General features: G+C 37.0%; 3 protein-coding genes across 3 annotated transcripts; 2 read left to right on the top strand and 1 right to left on the bottom strand.

The window, feature by feature from the left end:
• The first annotated feature begins 1157 nt into the window (after positions 1-1157).
• On the top strand, positions 1158-4687 carry LOC131804101 (DDB1- and CUL4-associated factor 12 homolog). Its single transcript, XM_059126468.1, has 6 exons — positions 1158-1590; positions 1647-1799; positions 1858-2259; positions 3458-3673; positions 3748-3936; positions 4003-4687. Exons 1-6 carry the CDS (start codon positions 1324-1326, stop codon positions 4150-4152), a joined length of 1377 nt encoding a protein of 458 aa, XP_058982451.1. The 5' UTR covers positions 1158-1323; the 3' UTR covers positions 4153-4687.
• Positions 4688-4734: 47 nt separating this feature from the next.
• LOC101900679 (GRIP and coiled-coil domain-containing protein 2) lies at positions 4735-12416 on the bottom strand. The gene is made up of 5 exons (XM_005185867.4): positions 12169-12416; positions 11999-12095; positions 7607-11007; positions 5271-5388; positions 4735-5205 (listed from the first exon to the last, which is right to left on the bottom strand). The coding sequence occupies exons 1-5, from the start codon at positions 12187-12189 to the stop codon at positions 5117-5119; spliced, it is 3726 nt and encodes a 1241-aa protein (XP_005185924.2). The 5' UTR covers positions 12190-12416; the 3' UTR covers positions 4735-5116.
• Positions 12417-14140: 1724 nt separating this feature from the next.
• LOC131804113 (AT-rich interactive domain-containing protein 2-like) lies at positions 14141-19290 on the top strand (the record flags this gene model as incomplete). Its single annotated transcript, XM_059126494.1, is given in 2 exon segments — positions 14141-14579; positions 14988-19290. Coding segments are annotated over 2 exon segments (4590 nt in total), but the record flags the coding sequence as incomplete, so codon positions are not given.
• Between the last annotated feature and the right edge of the window lie 1979 nt (positions 19291-21269).

Here is a 21269-nt window from a genome sequence, read left to right on the forward strand (position 1 = left end):
TCCAGAACTGCAAGAATGTAAAGGTTTTTATTAAGATAACCGATTTTCCCTTTATGATATAAAAAAATTGCAGGTTCTGGAACAGACCAAAAGTTACTACAATGGTACAATGAAAAGTTTAGGTAAAGCTACTACTAATTGTTAGCTAATTGTTTGGAAAAATAAAAACAAAAATATTCAAATCAATGACTAGACGTGTCAAATTTCATGTTCGAAGTGAAAATAAAAATGTCTTTGCAACACTGTAATTTGGCGCTTGTATTGTATTTCAAAGCTCAATATGTCAGATGGGCTAGTAACGACCTTATGTAGGCCAATGTATATATATATATATTGTTTCGAAATAATGGTAAGAATACATAAAACGCTTTTTTGAGTGGCTTAAGTCATCGGCTGGCTTCTTAGGCTGGAAATACATAAAGCGCATATTTGGCTGGCTTAAGTCTGGCTGGCTTTTTCGTAGATGAACAAAGGAGTTTTAGGTTGACCTAATTCGATTTTGGCCCTAGTCTCCTTTGTTCATTTCCGAAGAAGCCAGCCGATGACTTAAGCCAGCCAAATAAGCGCTTTATGTATTCCCAGCTTTAGTCTTGATTTTGCTCCTTTGTTCTTTTTCGAAGAACCCAGCCGACTTAAGCCAGTCAAAAAGGCGTTTTATGCATGGTACAATATATAAAGCTACCAGTTTTTACAATTTTTTTCTATGTCTGCCCAAATCCTGCCAATTGTATGTATTTATTGTTTTGAATAATGAAAACAAAATATTTTCAAAACCAATGATAGGAAGACATGTACATTCCGGGTCGCGCATTAAATCTATTAACAAGTTTAGCCATGAAATTGAAAGATTGAACAGTTTGGATCATATATTTGAGATAAAATCCAGCCATTTCATTCATTTTTCGCGCTACTCATTTTGAAAATGAGAAAAAATATGAAAAAAATGAAAAGAACTGCTTGTATATAATTTTGAATGAGTCTGACAGGAAGCGGACATAGCCTCAGGTCTGTATTTTTGTAGTTTTACGAAGCTGTACTACCTCCTTTTATGGGTTTTATGTATTTCCACCTTAAATCAGTTGAAAAACTTAAAGAAAAACCAACGATTCAACTGTATGTAGTTCCTATGGTTCCTTTTATAAAATAACGCGTCAAAACTATTTCATTACGCCGTTACCTGCAATTGCAGTATAGCTACGATATTTGAGTGTTTTTACACTACCAAATTATTGAAAAAGATTAATTTATTCAACAAAAACTTCCCTCTTTATAGCTATTAGTTTCATACTATTTCTTATTTATAAGACAAATCCTTCCAACAAAATGTTCAATGGCATGGTTCAAACCATACGAAATAGTATCGTAGGGACGTATCCTTCGTGCCATGTAAATTCCCGTCTGGATGAAAGGCGAGCTAAAGCTAGAGCTTTGAGGGCAGAGCGTCGAAGAAAGCCTGATAAACCCGATGACTTTGTGACGTATGAGGATTCCGGTAGTGATGAGGAAACTCCAGAGCAACAGGAGGAAGTTCTTCACACATCTTACAATGTTTATGATTTTATTCGCAGCAGGGAGAATGGCTTGAATGAAGTAAATATTTAGGTAGCCGTGCTAGAATACTTTGTAACTACAATTCCTTCTTACAGAGACGCAGTTTTAACTTCGAGCAAACCAGTCGCTATGTTTTAACGCATGATATGCTGCGGGAAACGCAAATAAGTTTAGGGTACATTAACAAGGTATTTTGCTCAAAATGGTTAAGCAATCGTCAAGTAATTTTTGGCACTAAATGCAATAAGGTAAGCAATAATAGACAAAAAAGTTTTTGTTTTTTATTGGAATGAATTTTCATTCTAGCTTTTGGTTTACGATGTAAATATGCGTCGTGTTGATGCAATTCCTACACTGTCAACAAATCGACCCAATCATCCCGAGGTCCAAGGTGGACTGCATGCAATCGAAATTAATCCAAGTCGTACATACTTGGCCACTGGGGCAAGAAACTCTGCCGATATTGCTATATATCGTTTGCCAACTCTAGATCCTGTATGTGTTGGTGAAAATGGACATAGAGATCTGATTATGGGAATGTGTTGGCTTGATGACCAGTTTATAGTGTCCGGGTCGAAGGATTCACGCATGGCTCTGTGGCGTGTTAATGAAGAACACATGGAATTTCCAGATGGGGGTAAAGAATTTTGCCCAACTGTCGCCACAATTAATCCACTATGTGTTCGTGACTGCCGCACAGCCCAGAGAGTAAGTAAAATGGTTTTCACAGAAATGTTCATTGTCAGTTGTTCTCTCCCTCGATAGTTTCGCTTTTCGAAACATCTGCAATCACTCCCATTGCAACTTTATTACTAGGAATTACTTATACAGTTTCCAGGTAGTTCGGTCTATCTGCATTTTACTTGGCTTGAAACTGTCCAAGAACAAACAAGAAGTAGTTTATTTTGCACCCTACTCACGTAAGAACTCACCGTTCTCTTCTGTAGAAGTCTTGTCGTTGGTATGCTTTAATTCAAAACACAAAGTAAAAGCCAAGAACTTAATTTTTAGTTACCGACTTAGTATCGTTTTTCAAAACGTCACAGTACAAAATGTATGCAAGGTTTTCGTTACCGAAAAGCCGACTTTTCGTAGTTTTTAAAAGCCAAGCAAAATGACCATCAGTTATCGAACGGATAAAAAAACCTGCAACAAAGTCAAACGCCATAATTTTTACATTTTTTTAAATTTTATTGAATTAAAGCAAAAAATGTCGAAAATAGCATCAAAATTTAGAATAAGTTTAAATTTATTCGAATTGGTCACCTTTGGCACGAATTATGGCCTTCAAACGGCCAATGAAACCGTCACACGCTGCCCGATTGTTGTTTGCTTGAGGTGATCAACACTTTGGTACTTTTTAGTGCCAATCTTTCTTTCCAAAATACTCCAGACACAATAGGATTGGTATCCGGAGATTTTGGGTGGCCATTGTGCGCTGGAAATGAAGCGACGAACCTCATTTTGTAACCATTCTGGGTGGCGCGTTCTGAGTGCTATGGTGCTGAGTCCTGTTGGAATGTCCAAGGTCTGGTTCAATACTTCTGAAATTGTCTTTAGACTCATTGAAGCTTAGAAAACACTTTCCAGTAGCCTTAAAGTGATATTGTATCTCCCTCCAGACTTATACCCACCAGCTCAAACTTGAGTATCGCAATGCTGAGATTTTTTTTAGTAAGAATTAAATGAAAAGGCCATATTGCTTTGGAGGATGTGGCTTTTGAATTCCCTGTCAACTAATTTCCATTTTCCTATAATATTTATTTATGTTTTATATTTTCACAAAATATTATATATTTTCACAAAAATATATATTCGAAACAATTGCAGCATATTTCAAAATACCTATTGAATTTTATGAGAATCCGTTGTAGTTTATTATTTGCATTGTTTTCCGTTTTTCTAGATTCGGTCTTTGTGTTTCAATAAAGAATTTCGGGAAATAGCAGCCCTCTCTTTGAATGGGTATATACATGTGTTTAATGCTGAAACATTTAAACAGAAATTATCACGTAAACTGCCAAATTGTCAAGATAATGTAAGTATAGCATACCACAGTGATGGCCTATACGCCATTGGATGTCGTTCATATACAATTTTATTGGATACAAGAACTTTGCAGGTAAATACATTTTAATCCAAAGTAAATTTTCATCAATGATGCATATCTACCCAATTTTTTCTTGTCTCTTTTAGACAATCAAAAAAATAACTTCACGTTATAGCGGCTGTGGAATACGCGCCACATCCTTTGAGGGTAACTTACTTACAGTTGGTACCGGCCTGGGAATGCTTTTATTCTATGACATTCGTGCTGGAAAATACTTGGAGAGTAGTGTTAATGCATCACGTACCGTGACATTGAAATGCAGTAAAGGTATAGTGGTAAGTAGTTGACATTTAAATTATTTCAAAAGTTTTGTCAATAAAATTTATATGCCTCCATTCCAGTATCCGGAAGATGAAATGGACGGTTTCAATGTAAAATATGTTCCCGCAATTTATACACATTGTTATGATAGTACTGGAATGCGTCTCTTTGCTGCCGGCGGTCCTTTGCCAGCGACTTTAGTGGGAAACTACGCTGGGGTTTGGCAGTAATTTGTATGCCCCCGTCAGAGCTTAGCCTAGTTTCATTTGTTATTAAGTATAGCAAAGTGAGAATTTAAAACTGATTAAAATTTAAGTTAATTTAGGAAAAATTAAATATTCTAGTTTATAGACAGTCAATCTTCATCTATGGTATCCTTGCCTGGTGTATAGTATATGCGCAATATATATTTTTTAAAACAATATGTATTTTCCTGCTACTTAAATTAACCGTTCGCATTAAAGCATTTGAAAAATTGGAAGTAATTTTCAATCACAATAACAAAGTGAAACTTTTTGTAAAAAATAATCAATAGCTGCAACAGAAACTACTTTCAAAATTCCGTAACACCGTAATGTCTTAAAAACCAAAAACATATTACGACATTTTTAAATTACTATTCCCATAACAGTTGCAAAACGGCAACCTATCCTAGATTTAAAAGCTTTCTCATTATTAGAATTGTTAGAAAAAATTAAGGATTTCTGTAGGACGTTTTTCTTTAATATGGATTACATTGTAGATACGCATAATTGTGATGTATAACTTTATTTTTTATTTAGTAATTATTATTTAAGTATTTTCATATATTTGAAATATAAATATAAGTGTATGAATAACAAACATGGCTTATACTCATTAAAAACATACACCGCAATGTATATCTTAGATTAACGAATTATTATTCCTATATACTTGTATAAATTATTATTTATATTTTACTACTATTTTTTATTTAAAATTTCCCATAGGATTATATCTTTACAAATTCAAAGAAAATATATATTACGTAAATAGAAATTACATATATATAAAATATATATACAACAACACAATAAATTACACTGATATTGATACAAGAACATTTAACGTTTTTATCGCATAAAAAATATGAATGGAATATACATACTGCGACCCCCAAACACAATACTATACAAAATACTTGATATAACAAATACAATAAAACATGACATTTTAATTATTACTGCTATTGCTACCATTGCCACTGCCCCACGGCAAGAAGTTACCCCAACCACCGCTGCGCTGTTGGCTGGTATCTGCAACTATACGTAAGAAAAGAAACATTTTAATCAAATGATGAAATCGTAAGGCTATTTTTTCGTTTTACCTTTTTGACCTTTCGCAACACAATTCAGCATTTCTGTTTCCGTTCGACTTAATTTTAACAATGTATTCAATACAGGTACCAAACGTGTCTTCTCATCTGCATTGTTAAGAGTTAAAAACTAAAAAAAATCCACAATTTTAGTATATATTACACAGGATAAAAATACTAAGAGTAAGGTTGTGGAACTTTCACCATGAATAATTTTATCATATTTTTTCCATCGTGGATTCCATTTCGAATGATAAAACAAGCAAAAACAGCTGAAAGTTCAGGCCGGCCGAAATTTGAATACCTTCCACCATTTGGAACGAAATTAGCAATTTTCCAAAAAATAAATATTTTGTCAAAATCTTAAAAATAGCGAATGTAGCCGTTTTATACGTCGACGTAAGCCTGCGTAGGCAACTTTTGTCATAGGCCATTAAAATATTCAATAGTGAAACTTGAAAAAAATTCGTTTAATAATATAGCTAAAATACCGAATATAACGTGGTACCATTATATTAGGGCTATACAAAGACACGGACCTGCACAGATAATTTTCTGTCTTAGGTTGTAATATCCATTACGAACTTCAAATTCCAAATTTGAAACAATTCCGGTAGATAAAGTCGCTAAAATCATCAAAATACCGAATATAGGGAGGTGCCGTTATATGAGGGGTATACGACGTGAACCTGCACAGACAATTTTCAACAATTCCGGTAAATTATGTCCCTAAAATTATCAAAATACCGAATATCGGGAGGTACCGTTATACGAGGGCTATACGAAGACTTGGACCTGCATACAAAAATTTCTGTCATAGGCTGTAGCACCCATTACGAACTTCAAATAGGAAATTTTAAATAATTCCGGTGAATAATGTCGCCTTAATTACCTATATACCGAAAATAGAAACGTGGACCTACATGGCCTATTTTCAATACCAAAAGTCCTGCAGACATTATATACAATTGAGTAAAATTTTCTTCATTTCGTTCAGAAGCTAGAGTGATTTCCACAGACGGGCGGACATCGCTTAATCGACATAGAATTTTATGCTGATCAAGAATATATACAGGATGAGATGAAAAAACTGCAACCAACTTCAGACTGCTGTCATTTCTAAGCCACTCGTCCGACAGCTGTTAAAATTATTCCAGTGACAGCTCATTATATTGTTTACAAGTGTACAAAAGAATTTTGATGAGAATTTTCCAAATAGTGTAATTTCTTTATATTAGGCTGGAGAACCACAAGTGGCTATCGTTAGAGCACTCCAGCATTTAAATGTGAATAAATCTTTTGTGTCTCGTACCATCGCTCGTTACCGTGATACTGGTAGAGTAGCCTGACGTCGAGGAAGTGGACCGAAGAAAACAGCAACATCAGCAGAAATGGTTCGAAAAGTTAAGAAGAAGCGACTTGATCGAAACTAGCAAATATTGAAAAATAAGCTCGGGGTAAACCCATTGAAATTCCGAAAAGTGCAAGAACATACACCGCAATAGAAAGAAAATAGACTCAAAATAGCTAAAGAGTTGCTTCGCTTGGCCGAAAGCGGTGAAGTGCTGAATTTGGTATTCTCCGACGAGAAAAAAATTGTTGTCCCGCAGTTTGTAAACAAACAAACTGATCGTGTTTACTTGCCAAAGAGGTCAGCTGAAAATGTGCACCTTCGGTTGGCCACCAGAACTCAAGCGCTGGCCATGGTGATGGTGTTGTCCGCCATAACAGCCGATGGTCGCTCTCCGCTCGTATTAATCGACAGTGGCATCAGAATAAATGCCGAATATTATCGCGGACATATTCTGGAAAATGTATTAAAGCCTTGGGCACGCAATCATTTTGGCCGCAGACCTTGGACATTCCAACAGGACACAGCACCATTGCACTCAGCACACGCCACTTAAGAATGGTTACAAAATGAGGTTCCTCGCTTCATTTCCAGCGCACAATGGCAACCAAAATCTCCGGATGACACCAATCCGCTGGACTATTGTGTCTGGAGTATTTCGGAAAGCAAGGTTGGTACGAAAAAATACAAAAGTGTCGACCACCTCAAGCAAACGCTTCGCCGGGAATGGACCAAAATACCGCAGAGCAACATTCGGGCAGCGTTTGACTGTTTCATTTGCGGTTTGAAGGCCATAATTCGAGCAAAAGGTTACCAATTCGAACAAATCTCAGCTTACTCTAAAATTTGATGCTATTTTCGACATGTTTTTTCATTCAATAAAAATTTTAAAAAAATTTAAAAATTATGGCGTTTGACTTTGTTGCAGTTTTTTTTATCTCACCCTGTATACAGAATTAGATCAAAGAAGTCTCGCAACATATAGATTGGTACTCACCTTCAAGATAACATTTTTAACATATTCCGAATTATGCAAATGCTGTTCCCTTTCGGCTGATCGTTCCTGCCTTCGCAGTTCCTCCTTAAGCATATCATTCATTTGTGTTAATTTGGCCAAATCTTGTTCATTTTCTGCCAATAAAGCTGTCAAATGGCGGACACGACTTTCTTGCTTTTGCAAACGCTCTTTGGTCGAGTTCAATTCCAACTGCAGCAAGTCGCTGTTGTTGTTTAAATTATCGGGAATGTTAAGGGCGGTGTTAATTAGGGTTTCACTGTTAATGGCATTGATGGGTGTATTTAGAAGTTCATCCAATGGCATAAAATCATGTGAACGTTTTGAAGAGGCATTTGAAATTTTTCTCGAGGCTGCCAATGAAGCCAACGTTTCGGCCGCTTCTTCAGAGCCTTCGGCATCTTCACGTTCCATTAGCGAATAATTTGTTGTTGTTGTTGCGTTTGTGCTACCCATTGTGGCGGTGGGCAAATGCAAATTTCTCTCTGCCAAATCCCTACGCAATTGCTCCAATTGCCTTTGATGATTTGCATTGAGAGCCTTCACTTGATCTTTATGACATTCATCCATGGTTTCGATTTGTTGGCGATGTTGTTTGAGAATGTCATTTTGTTGCTTTATGTGTTGTTGCAATTCCCGATTAAGAGAATCATTTTGTTTGCGCACCTCATCAACCAATTGCATTAATTCGTTGCAACGTTGTTTAAATTGTTGCTGCTCTTCACCCAAATGTTCTTTTTCCTTTTCCAAAGTTTGTACTTTGGTAGTAAGCGTTTCAACGGTGGTCCTCAGATTTGTTTCCGTTGCCCTAAGTGTGACAATTTCTTCTTCCAGTTCATGTTCTTTGGTGGAATCACGATTCTGATTTTTTCGCAGAACTGCTTGTGCCTTAACCTTGTAATCCAAATATTCAACGCGCAAGTCTTCGTTAGCTCTTTCGGCATGTTTTAGTTTCTGTTCAAATTCTGAAAGTTGTGTTTGTTTGGCAGATAGTTGTTCCGTTAAAAGTTCTTTTTCGGTCTTCAGCGTGCTGAGGGATTGCTCCAAACTACCGGTGGCCTTTGACAGTTCTACCTTAACCGTCTCCAATTCTATTTTTAGATTTTCCACATCTTGTTCAAGTATTTTACACTTCTCCAGAGCTTGCTGTTTACTGTGAAGACTGTCTTTCAGGGTTTTTTGTAAATGATCAATTTGATCCTTTAACTCCTGTGAATGTTTGGTCTCAGCGGCTTTGGAAGATTCCAGCAATTCTATTTCTTTGCGCAATTGATTGATTGTAAGATCTTTAGTTTTAATTTGCTCCTGGGCATTGTCCAGCTCTGTGGTACGTTTGGCAAGTTTGTTATTGACTTCGGTGAGGGATTTTTCGGCAGCTTCGATTTCCAAATTTAAGACATTTGCTTGTTTCCGTGATGATTTAAGTTTTTGATTTTCGCTCTTAAGCGTGTCGTTGAGTTTTTGCTTTTCTAATAGCTGCATGTCCAAATCATCGATACGCTTTTGTAAATCCTTAATTTGTGTGCTTGCTTCGTTTTCGTTCGATTTCATTTGGTCGATTTCCCGTTCCAAGTCCTGCTTTACACTAACTTCGTCTTGCAATTTTTTCTTTAATTTTGCTGCTATAGCTCTTAGTTTGTTGTATTTCTCCTCAAAGGAGTCTTCGACATCTTTAAGCCGCTGCAATTCATCGGCCCGAGATATGGTGGAAGTGGATAAAACTTCACTTTGATTATCCAGCACATCGGCATTGTTCTGAGAACTTCTTAACATTTCTAACTCTGTGTTGAGGATGCGCAACTTTTCCTCATTCAGACCATTTGTTGTTTCAAGTTTTTCCAATTTTTGGCCAGATTCCTCATTGGTCTTTGTTAGATTTTCTAGCTTTTCATGGTGCTGCTTTAGTTGTTCTTCCTTGGCATTAAGATCTCTCTGTATAGTCTCCAATTTATCACTGGTTGCTTTAAGTTCCGCCTTCAATAGCTGTTGTTCTTCCTGTTGTCGTGATATTAAATCACCTCTGGCCTTAAGTGCTTCATTTAGTTCTCTCATCTCGTCAAGCAATTCATAGTGTTCTCTTTCCTTTTGATGGTACATTTGTTGATAGTCATTAGCAGATTTTTTATTCTTCTCTAGTTCCACTTTTAATTCCAATATATTTTCCATTGCTTTCTGATGGGAGCCATGGGTAGTTTCGATATCCTCTTTGAGTTTCTCAATAATTAAAATATTTTCTTCACAATCCTTACAAATTCCCATAGATTCGGTATCTTCTTTATTTACCCTGACATTCTTGAGAGTTTCTTTTTCTTCTCTTAACTGTGACAACTCTTGAGACTTTTGGAGATATTCGTTTTTGGCTCTGTCTGCCAAATTGTTTAATATCTCCAATTTAGGAACAATGTATTGACTAAGGCTATCGCTGGCATTATTTTCTGGGGCAATATTTTCATGGGCATCTTTCAAATTCTGATATTCGACCATGGCTAATTTACTCAGTTTTAAAAGTTTGTTTATTTTCTCTTCACAGATGTTGGAAGCCCTGAACGGCAGCACCATATTCGCCTTAGACAATTTGGCCTTAAGTTCTGTGTTCTCCGTTGTAACGTTATTATATTCATGTTTAACCCTTTCCGACAACTCCATCAACATTCCAACCTTGGCAATTATACCATCCATCGGCTTCTGATCCTTTAATTTTTCTAAAAGTTTGGTATTTTCCAATTTCAAACTATCCAATTCCTGGCACAATAATTTAGACGCCTTAATTATCTCGATTTGCCACTGCGACACTGAGTCCGCATATTCGTGCTGAGTTTCTAACAAAATCCGTTTGCATTCCTTGAGTTTTTTCACCTTTTTATGCACTTCTATAAATCTATCTTTTAGAGCATTAAATTTATGTCTCTGCTCTGTGTTGATTTCCTTAACAAAGCTGTACTTTTCCTTGAGTTCATTCAGAGATTTGTTTAGTTCATTATTTTTTACAATTAATTCTTTATTTTTTGCTTCCGCTTCACGCAACTGATTAATTTCCTGCTCCAACAAGACCAGATGTTGTTTTTGTTCCTTTCCCAGCCCGCTGACCTGTTGCAATTGACATTCCATATTTTCAATATCTCTGAGTAACGAATCGTTGTCTTCGTTCAGACGATCTAATTGTCTTTTTAAACTTTCATTTTCTATCGACAGCTTTTCAAGTTGTTCTGTATCATGTTTTCTTCGCTTTTCCAATTCGCTTAGCTGCGTTGTTAATTGCAATTTATATTCTGTATAGGCTTCTAACATTTCCTTCATTGTCAATAAGGCATTTTTATCAGCTTCCTTTTGGGTTTCGCACTGCTGCAGCTGCTCTTTTAATTTGCGATTTTCTTCAAGCATTTCTGAAATAGAAAATAGAGACAAAAATTCATTAGTTTTTTACATACTTCACAAGATGATGCTGTTAAAGGCTTAACAAGACAAAGAGCTTAACAGCCTAACTCTAGTTTAGTAAAACGTCTTAAGTTTTTTCCAGTGGTACTTATTTTTACCCAGATTCCGTAAAACTATTTATTTCTTGGGGGACGAACCCGGGACCCCAGATTTCAGACCCGAAAGTCCGGGCTCAAGACCCGGATTCACTTACCCAATATAAGTATCGTGGGAAAATTTGTGAAAATACCTATCCAACAAGTGGTAACATGGCGGGATATAAGCATAAAATGTAGCATTTTGGAAAGGTAAGAGTGTCAGCTATAATTTGGCTTTAATTTTGTTGACCCCCATAATGGACCCTTTTTCGAATTTTTGGGGGTTTAAAAAAAATCCGGGCCACAAAAATTTTCATTTGACTATACTTTCCCGGTTTCCAACGATATCTATATTGCCTATATCGGTTATGTGGATCCAGGTCTAACCTGGATTTTCGGCTCAAAAATGTGGGATCTTCCAAGAAAAAATAGTTTCCCGGAATCGGGGTAAAAATATTTTATATCGGGGAAAAAATCGAAGAGTTTTTACTAAACTAAAGTTGTTCCAAGGAAACGCTATCATTTTCTCTCATTTTTTCGTTTGAGTATTTGAAGTGGTTTTTCGTTTAAGTATTTGAAGAGGTTTCCCTTTTGAAGGTTTGCTTTTTGGTCTTAAACAAACCCATTCACTTGGAATTTGTCACACCCCATATCAAATCGGTTGGGAATGTGGACTTGGTGGGCTTTACCGAAATACATACATTTATTGATAATCTTCTGCGGCAAAATGTTTGATCACCGAATAAACAAATTCACAACCAAATCTTCCTGTAACTAATTTAATGCTTTAAATACTTCACCCCTTTACTGGCCTTGTCATGTAGTTGAATATAACTAATATTTTTTTAATACGGTCACTTACCATCTTTGGCCTGTTTCGCTTTCTTTGCAATACCCAACAAGCCCTTGTACTTGTTTATAATTTCCTCTTTGCTCAAAGATTCCAATGTCTGTTTTTGCTAAAAAATAGAAAATCGCAAAATATTCAATATTAGTAACACGTATTATGTATATATTTACAAGTTACTCTACCCCTTGAGATGAAGTATCCATTTTTCCGTCTTTATCAAATGACCTTGTCCAATTTATCTTAAAGATTTTTGTGATTGTAGGTACGATAATTACGGCAATTAGAAATCTATCCTTTCGATAGCATTTGACGAGTTGTAGGAGTTTTTGAAGTAGAAACTTTTTTCCTTTTTAATAGACTGTGAATCTTTTTTTTCGTTCCGTGGAAAAACAGCGATAAAGATGGGGAAACAAAACAAAATATAGGAGGTAGGGATTTAATAATCGATAAAGGCAGGTTAGGGTTATGTAAATCTTTTAAGTTCCACCTAAAATACGACGTATGTCATTGAAGTTTTTCGCTACAGAAGTTGAACCCAATATAGGTTCGCCATTGATATGTCAGAAATTTAATTTTTTTTTTTTTTTTTTTAAATAAGTACAATTTTATATATTTTCTTATACGACCCCAATCGGAGGTTGTTAGATATGCATTTTTCAACTATTTTATCGAAATTCAATTTCGGTTATACCATGGTATATTTACAGAAGGTAAAATACAATACTAAATACATTTTTTTTTTCATTTTGTGCCCTTATTCTGTCAACACATATACACATTTTGTGTATGTTTGTGTATCGTTTTGAATAAAAAATACAATAATTTGAAATTATTTTAAATTCGGTTGAATAATAAATAGCACAGAGTTGCATTTTTCTAGTTTTTTTTTAAGTTGAGCAAACTTTCTTATCAATTATGTCAAAACATAAGCACGTTTGGTCTGTTCTAGAACTGCAAGAATGTAAAAGTTTTTACTACGATAACAGATTGTCACTTTAAGAAATCGCAATAAATGTAAATCTAGTAGATTCTTCCAGGGCCTCAATTCTTGTTCTATGAAAATGTGAAATGAAAACTTTTATAAAGGAAAGAAATGTCAAATGGAAAATTTTATAAAGGAAATATTTTTCATTTCATATTTTCATAGAAAAAGAATCCAGCCCCAGGTTCAGTAACAGAGCAATGGTGTATATGTTTGTATTGTTTCTAACAACTTTACGTAAAATCCTACATAGCGTTTACAAATATTCAACTTCACTGCTGTGGTGAAATGTTTTGTACGTCCGCATTACCCAAATACTTCAGGTAGATGTCTTAAAATCTACCAAATAATTGTTCCGTATCAGAGCTGGAAGAATATAAAAGTTTTTACTACTACCGATTTTCCATGTATGATATCAAAAAAAAAAAAAAACAGCAAAACTAGTAGGTTTTGGAACGGATCAAATAATAGGGCATGGTACAATAAGGAGGTAGAACAGCTTTGTAAAAGTACAAAAATCATCACTCGTTTCCAACCGAGCGAATGTAACTACTACAAGTATAGCATAAAAAAATATCCTTAAATAAAAAAGAGAAAGAACAATAAAATAAAAATTTCTTCTAATCATTGATTTCGAAAATATTTTGTTTTGACTTTTCAAAACAACAAATACATACACAAAATTGGCAGAAGTCGGGCACACTTAAAAAAATTGTACTCAGCTGGGAGCTCTATCTTACCTTTTTATTGTACCATGATAATAGGGCTACATTCCAGTAGTTCTACGAAGCTATTGTACTTCCTTATGGTACCATGGGTACAACGGTAGAGTCATGATACAATGAAGACAAGGTTTAACCTACCTTGTCTTGGAAAAATAATCAAGTAAAGAATTATTTCAGAATTACTTTAAAAACATATTCAATAAATTGTTTTGTCTAAAATAAAAAGCTTGTTGCATTGAATTTTGAATAAATAAAAAGAATCACGAAAATCAAAGATCAAAATTTGTTTTCAAAATCAAGTTATATATTTCTCTAAAGATATATTTCGCTTAAAAGTGTAACTGCGAACTTGCATACATTTTTCAATGTAAATGCTGTATTATTTGCTTAATTTCAATTGCTTGGCGTGTCGCCACGCCGCTTAAAGCATTACTAGTGTTGCCAACTTAATTGTAGTTTTGTGTGCAGTTGGCAATAAACAGTCGTGACGGCGGGCATATGCCATAAATTTACGCGTTACTGTGTTGTTAGTTTTTTCCAAAAATAAAATGAAAAAAATATAAAATTGGAAATAAATACCATAAAAAAGTTAAAACATCATGTTGATTACTGAAATCTCAAAGGCTAACACCCTGTCCCAGAGTGAAAATACAATAGTTACTGGTGCTAATACAACAAATAATGCTACCGCTACAACAACTTCATTCACGTCGTCGTCGTCTGATGCTCCAAAGACTGGGACACCTTTAAGGTCACGAAATCGTGGAGACAAGCAGTCAGAGGATAAGCCGGAAAATGCATCTGCTAGCACCGGTAAAGGGAAGAATCCGCCGAAGCCACCTGAAGAATTTTATCGAGATTTGCAGCTATTTCATGAGAAAAGAGGGTAAGAAGAACATTGGTGTGTTGTAGATATGTTTGTATGTGTGTCTATTGGCACCCGGCATTAGGATATTATTTGAAAAGGTGAAATATGAAAGGACTTAAGTCTTTTATTACAAATAGAGTTAAGCTTGGACAAATGTTCAAATTGTTTAAGTAAAGCTCCCTAACATTAAACAGCATCAAATTTTCCTCATATTAAGGAATTTTTTGGCATTTTCAGTAAATGTGTAGACAGGATTTACACAATCTGGAAGTTATTCTCAAAGAGTACTTGTTTGCCGCCATTATTTTCAAAAAAATCTTGTCGAAATATCTATTTTCATACATAGCATGACTTTCATAACTTATTCTAAGCCTACAAATGTTGATATTTATATTCTAATATTTTCCCATTTCTTTCAATTAATAGGACAATAATCAGGAATATTCCAAGAATAACAGGACGTGAAGTAGATCTTCATCGTCTATACTGTGAAGTCACCGAACGTGGTGGATTTTTGAAAGTAAATTCGAGAGATCAGTGGGACGAAGTTTTAAAAGAATTGGGCTGGAGTGAGAAAATCGTTAACGGCTCAGCCGGTCTTAAATTCATATATCGAAGGTATTTAGAGAAATATGAACGTGTTAACTACTTTGGCGAAGATCCAGAAAAAATTGATGCTATGGAGGCTGCTGAAATGGCCGAGTTCATGGGTGGAAGGGGAGGAAGTAAAGGCTCATCCCGTTACCCTTCAAGTGTTTACGGCGGAACTGGTGCAAATCCGGCAAATAACGTGGCTATGACTTATAATTACAAACAACACCATGTTAATATGGATCGTAGACGCCAATTTAAACTTTCTACTGATTTGCACAAGTCATCACCGTATGAAAAGTTAATGTTATCATTATTGTCGCCATTGCCCAATGAACAGGATTTCGCTATTAATGCCTGTACCCTAATGGCTAATGAGAGCAAACACACATTGAAAGTAAACGAATATCCCAAACTTATTGATGCTTTGCTAGCCCATACAGGTGTATACTGCGATTACACAATGCGAAAATTGTTTCAACATGTCTATAATGGAGTTAGGCAGCATTCATTGTACGGATTTTGGTATGATCTGTTGCATGAACAACCACAAATATTAGACCTGTATACCGATGAACAATCTTTGAGAGATTCTGGCGTAATAGATGATTGGGACGATGGCAAGCAAGATGTTGATGAAGATGGCCTCTGGCATGATTGCAAGGAGTTGTATTTTTTAAATTTGCGACGTGGTTTGGGAACTTATGACTATGTAGGACAACGTGTCCTCCAAGTGGTGTCCATTCTTCGAAACCTCAGCTTTTTTCCCGAGAATTTGAACGTACTTGTAAAAAATAAAACATTAATCAGATTTTTGGTAATGAGTTCCAACATTAGATGGAGCAATGTACACATACAAGCTTTGGAAATTACCGGTAATATTGCAATGGAATTGGATCTAGCAGACCCCACCATAGACGACCTAAGTCGCTGTCTCATGGCCACCATATGTGATGGCATCGATGGATCAGACCGTGGAGTGATTATAAATTGTCTAGAAATTCTTTATAAACTATGCCAACGAGAAGCAAATGAGGATTATGTATTGAAATGTTTAAATGCAAAATTTTACAATACAATATCGCTGTTCCTATCACTCAACGATATAATGCTTTTAATATTCACCTTGGAGGCAATATATGCATTAACTTGCTTGGGACCGAAAAGTTGCAATTCCATGATGCAAGTACGAGGCATTGTAGATCAATTAATTTCATTGATTTCGGTGGAGGCACAATCTTACGGTACCGATGGTTGCATACTTATGCGTGTTGTTGAAACTGTACCCGGCAACATGTTACCTATGGTGGCACAAAATATTGCCAACTTACAGAATGCAGTTGTGATTCAAAAATCCAATAGTTCTCATCAGGTTATGCATAAACCACAAATAATGAGTAACCAACAGCCTGTAATGATGGCTGATGCTAGCATTAATCCCGATGTTATCCCTCCATTCCATCATTCGCCTGGTGTAGTTGTGGCTCCAGTTGAAAAACAGCATTTTCAACAGCAACAGCCATCACATGCACAGACCACAGCAATACCTCCGTCACAAATGTCTCCACAAAGCTTTACCCATGAGGATGAACAATACGCCTTAGCTTGGTTGGGGGCAACATTTGAACGTACTCCCAGCAGCGAGTGTCACATCGACCAACAAGAATTGTACCGTATGTATCTGTCACATTGTCAAAAGGCCGGTAAGCATTCCGTTGTAAATCACATGCAATTTCCCAAGCTGGTTAGATTGCTATTTACCACGGCCGTGGGCCCTGCTATGGTACGTAAAATGGATGGTACAGATTTGCCGGGTCTGCATTATGTTTCGATCAGATTACGGGCACAGCCCTTACCATTGCAACAAAAAACCAATTTCATTGTTAGCGGTCCTAATTCACCAGCTAATAAGCAAATAGATAATGCATCGCAGGCACGCAAAATAAAGAAGAAAATCAAAATAGAAACAGCAAGTACTTCCACCACAACAAGTGCAGATGCTGCAACAGCACCTCCTGGGGTTGAAAATGTTAAAACAACTGTTCCGACTACAGTGAGTGTTGCTTCAACGACAGGATCTGAGGTGGGTGAAACAGCAACAACAAGCGAAGCTACGAACACCCAATCTGTTGATATAAAGTGTGACGAAAAAATGAATATTGAGGAATCTGAGCCGGCAACAAAAAGCGAAGAGATGTCTGCAGTGGCGGCAACAACAAACACCTCACAGTCACAGTCTGTCGAGCCGAGTGTCGTCTTTTCAGAAGTCCAGCAGACACCACAAACACAATCGCAATCTCTAGCATCGCAAACATCACTGATCAAAAGTTTGCTAGCAAACAAGGTAAATCAAAGGCAACAAAAACAAAAGGATTCCGTGGCTACCAACAATTGTGCTGCAACGAGTAATGTTAGTACAACCACAACAAATGTTATCACCACAAACAGCAGCCCTTTGCCGCAGCCAACTGCCCCAGCAATTACAGCCCAGCCAATTAAAGTCCCCAGTACTGCTATCACCGCATTGGTAAATAATCCCCTAATGCAAAATACACCAGTTAAAGTCGGACAAACCACAATTAAGCCGCTCAATCCACAATTGGCAATGGAGAAAAAACACATATCTGAATCGACACCACCGCCTTTGGCTCCATTAAGTGGCGCAAATGTTGCAAAAGATGCATCGGGTAGACCTATATTATTGGCCAATCAAATGCTAGTTGATATTTTGGATAAGAAAATGGTAGATCCCCCAGTGCCTGGAGGTCTAATACAAAAACGCAAGGTGGAGGAACAAATGCAGCCAAATAAACGTTTGGCAGGCGATGCTCTAACTAGCAATGCATCCATATCTAAAGAAGAAACTCAAGTCACGCCCTCGAAAAATGCTGCTAACTTGTATGCCGAAATGGCGGCATCCATTTTAGAGGATGAAGATTTAGAAGAACTCGCAGCTACACGTACTACTACTACAAATGTTAATAAAGAGCCAACGCCGTCTCTAACGCAGCCTTCGTTACTAGTACAGCAAACCACTTCAAGTGCAGGCACACTGCCACGCCAACTGGTTTTTCAGACCAATCAACCACCGCAATTGAAAATTAATCAGGGCGCTGGGCCTGTCCAAGGCCCTATGCACCAATTGCCTAATGCAATGGCAACAATTAAGACGGATCAAGGACTACAAACTGTTCCAGTAATTGTACATCAGAAGCCATTGGTCGACAACAGTCAGCCGCAACAAATTATACAGCAAGTTATTCAGCCAACGCCCAACCAAGCCCCAACGCAGTATGTACTGGCTACCAATCAACAGGGTCAAACCTATTTGGTGGCCCAGCAAGCACCACAGCCTCCGCCCCAACCGCAGCCAACACAGACCGTCTTGGTAACACAAACACCGCAACAACAGTCAACCGGAGCCAAAACAATAATAATATTGCAACAGAATACTTTACCAGGACAGGGATCACAACAGCAAATTATTACCACAACAACCCAAGGGCAGCAGCAGAAAATGATCATGACAACACCGCAAGGTCAACAAGTCCTAGTAACTCAAAGACCGCAAACGCCACAACAGATTTTCATTAATCCTCAAACAGGGACGGCGACTCACATTCAACCCAGGCAAATTATACAAACAGCAACACCGCCCACAGTAGCGCCCACAATTTCTACGCAACAGCCCCAACAGGGAAGCAATCAAATACAGGCCGGACAAATGTCACCATCTTTGTTAAATCAATTAAATCAAATACCGGCTACAATTAAACTCCACCAGCCGGTGCCCCAGCAAGCAACTACTATGGTCTCTCAACCACCCGGTACCATGGGGCGAATGAACACCACCATTAACAAGGGTGTTTCAATTGTTCAGCAGGCCACCACACCACCCACACCTGTAGCCATTCCCCAGTTACAACAACATCAGTCGATTATACAACAACATATTATATCAGGACCATCGGAGAAACGCCATGTAATTCTTGGAGCTGGAAGAGCAATCGAAATCAAGGAAACAGTTATAACACAAACACAACCCCCACCGCAGCAATGTCAGCTGAATCCACAAACAATAATAACAACGCAACATCCTCAAATGGTAAATTCACAACAACAACAACAAACTCAGCAGGTACAAAAACAAATACGCGCTGTCTTAGAACAACAGCAACAACATCCCTCTATAATACAACAAAAAATATCTTCATTTTCTGTTATGCCACACCAGCAGCAGCAACAACAGCAGCAACAGCATCTTTCACAGCAACAAATACAACACCACTCATCCCAACAGTCACATTTGCAACAACAACAGCAACATCAGTCTCATATTAATCCATCAATTTTACCAAACGTTGTGACTGCTTCAGCTGTATTAACACCTAAAGCTCCCGAGTTGTTGGCAGCCAAGGTCTGTGATTTGCAAACAGCATTTCATATGAAATTTAATTTCATTTATTTTCTTTTGACTTTGCTTTACATTTTTCTCGCCCATCATTCAATGCAATTGGAGAATCCAAAATGTAACCGATTAATAATTTGTTTTTAATTTGAGCCTACAACACAATGAAATTAGTAAACATTTTCACTATTCAATTTGGGTGAAATAGGGCAATCCTTTCTTTTTCTTTCTTCTGTAGTTGAATTGGAGAAAATAGTTTCGAGTTAATTATAGTTTCAACATATATATTTAGTCGGAGGCCACAAAGATGCTATGTTTGTTAAATCATGTCTTTGCATACACGACCGTACTTAGTCTACGGCTAAGTCTGCTACAACTAAAATTCTGATATAGTTGTATCACTAAAGCCACAACTTGTCCGCCCGCCTATCCATGTATTTTTGTAAGCCAAGTAAAGATTACGTTAATTTCTCTATTGTTTGGCCAAATAACGAACGCTCTCGAAATTTTTGATAATCGAGCTAGAATTTGATTTAACTCCCATACATTTCTTGGTTCGATTTCTAGTTTTTCTGGCATATGCAACTGAATTTAGTCTGGAAGCAAGAATATCAAATGTGGTAGAAATCGGGTCAGATATACCTATCGCTCCCATATACATGTACAGCGTGATATAAAAAAACTGCAACAAAGTCAAACGCCATAATTTTTACATTTTTTTTTTTAATTTTATTGAATGAATGCAAAAAATGTCGGAAACAGCATCAAATTTTAGAATAAGTTTAGATTTGTTCGAATCGGTCACCTTTGGCACGAATTATGGACTTCGAACGGCCAATGAAAAACACACACGCTGCCCGGATGTATTTTGGCCCATTCCCGGCGAAGTGCTTGCTTGAGGTGAACGACATTTTGGTATTTTTTAGTGCCAACCTTGCTCTTTCCAAAATACTCCAGACACAATAGTCCAACGGTTTGGTATCCGGAGATTTTGGTGGCCATTGTGCTGAGTGCGTTGGTGCTGATTCCAACTGTTAAATATTTTCGTGCCCAAGGCTTTAATACACCCTCCAAAATATTTTCGCGATAATATTCGGCATTTATTCTGATGCCACGGTCGATTAATACGAGCGGAGGGCGACATCGGCTGTTATGGCGGCCCACACCATCACCATGGCCGGCGCTTGAGTTCTGGTGGCCAACCGAAGGTGCACATTTTCAGCTGACCTTTTTTGGCAAGTAAACACAATCATTTTGTTTGTTTACAAACTGCTGGACAACGAATGTTTTCTCATCGGAGAAAACGATATTCGACAGTTCACCATTTTCGACCAAACGAAGCAACTCATTAGCTCTTTTGAGTCTATTTTCTTTTTGCTGCGGTGTAAGATCTTGCACTTTTTGGAATTTCAATGGCTTGACCCCGAGCTCATTTTTTAATATTTGTCGAATGGAATATTGCGCTATGTTCAGATCACGAACCCCGCGTCGAGGTGGCCGATCAAGTCGCTTCTTTATTTTTCGAATCATTTCTGCTGTTTTCTTCCGTCCACTTCCGAGGTACGAGACACAAAAGATTTATTCACATTTAAATGCTGGAGTGCTCTAACGATAGCCACTTGTGGTTTTCCAGCCAAATAAAGAGAAATCACACCATCACGCTTGAATTCCACCACGAATAACTTTTTTCCGGAAAATTCTCAACAAAA

The sequence above is a fragment of the Musca domestica genome, unplaced genomic scaffold, assembly GCF_030504385.1.
Source record: "Musca domestica strain aabys unplaced genomic scaffold, Musca_domestica.polishedcontigs.V.1.1 39, whole genome shotgun sequence".
NCBI lineage: Eukaryota > Metazoa > Arthropoda > Insecta > Diptera > Muscidae > Musca > Musca domestica.

What these genes read in the sequence shown, in the direction of transcription:
- LOC131804101 (XM_059126468.1), top strand. Translation starts at nt 1,324, where the DNA reads ATGTTCAATGGCATGGTTCAAACCATACGAAATAGTATCGTAGGGACG. An exon ending in TTGGCACTAAATGCAATAAG is followed by an intron (nt 1,800 to 1,857) that starts GTAAGCAATAAT and finishes TTTTCATTCTAG; the next exon opens with CTTTTGGTTTACGATGTAAA. An exon ending in TGGATACAAGAACTTTGCAG is followed by an intron (nt 3,674 to 3,747) that starts GTAAATACATTT and finishes TGTCTCTTTTAG; the next exon opens with ACAATCAAAAAAATAACTTC.
- LOC101900679 (XM_005185867.4), bottom strand. Translation starts at nt 12,189, where the DNA reads ATGGATACTTCATCTCAAGGG. An exon ending in TGGATACTTCATCTCAAGGG is followed by an intron (nt 12,096 to 12,168) that starts GTAGAGTAACTT and finishes TCTATTTTTTAG; the next exon opens with CAAAAACAGACATTGGAATC. An exon ending in TGTTGCGAAAGGTCAAAAAG is followed by an intron (nt 5,206 to 5,270) that starts GTAAAACGAAAA and finishes TCTTACGTATAG; the next exon opens with TTGCAGATACCAGCCAACAG.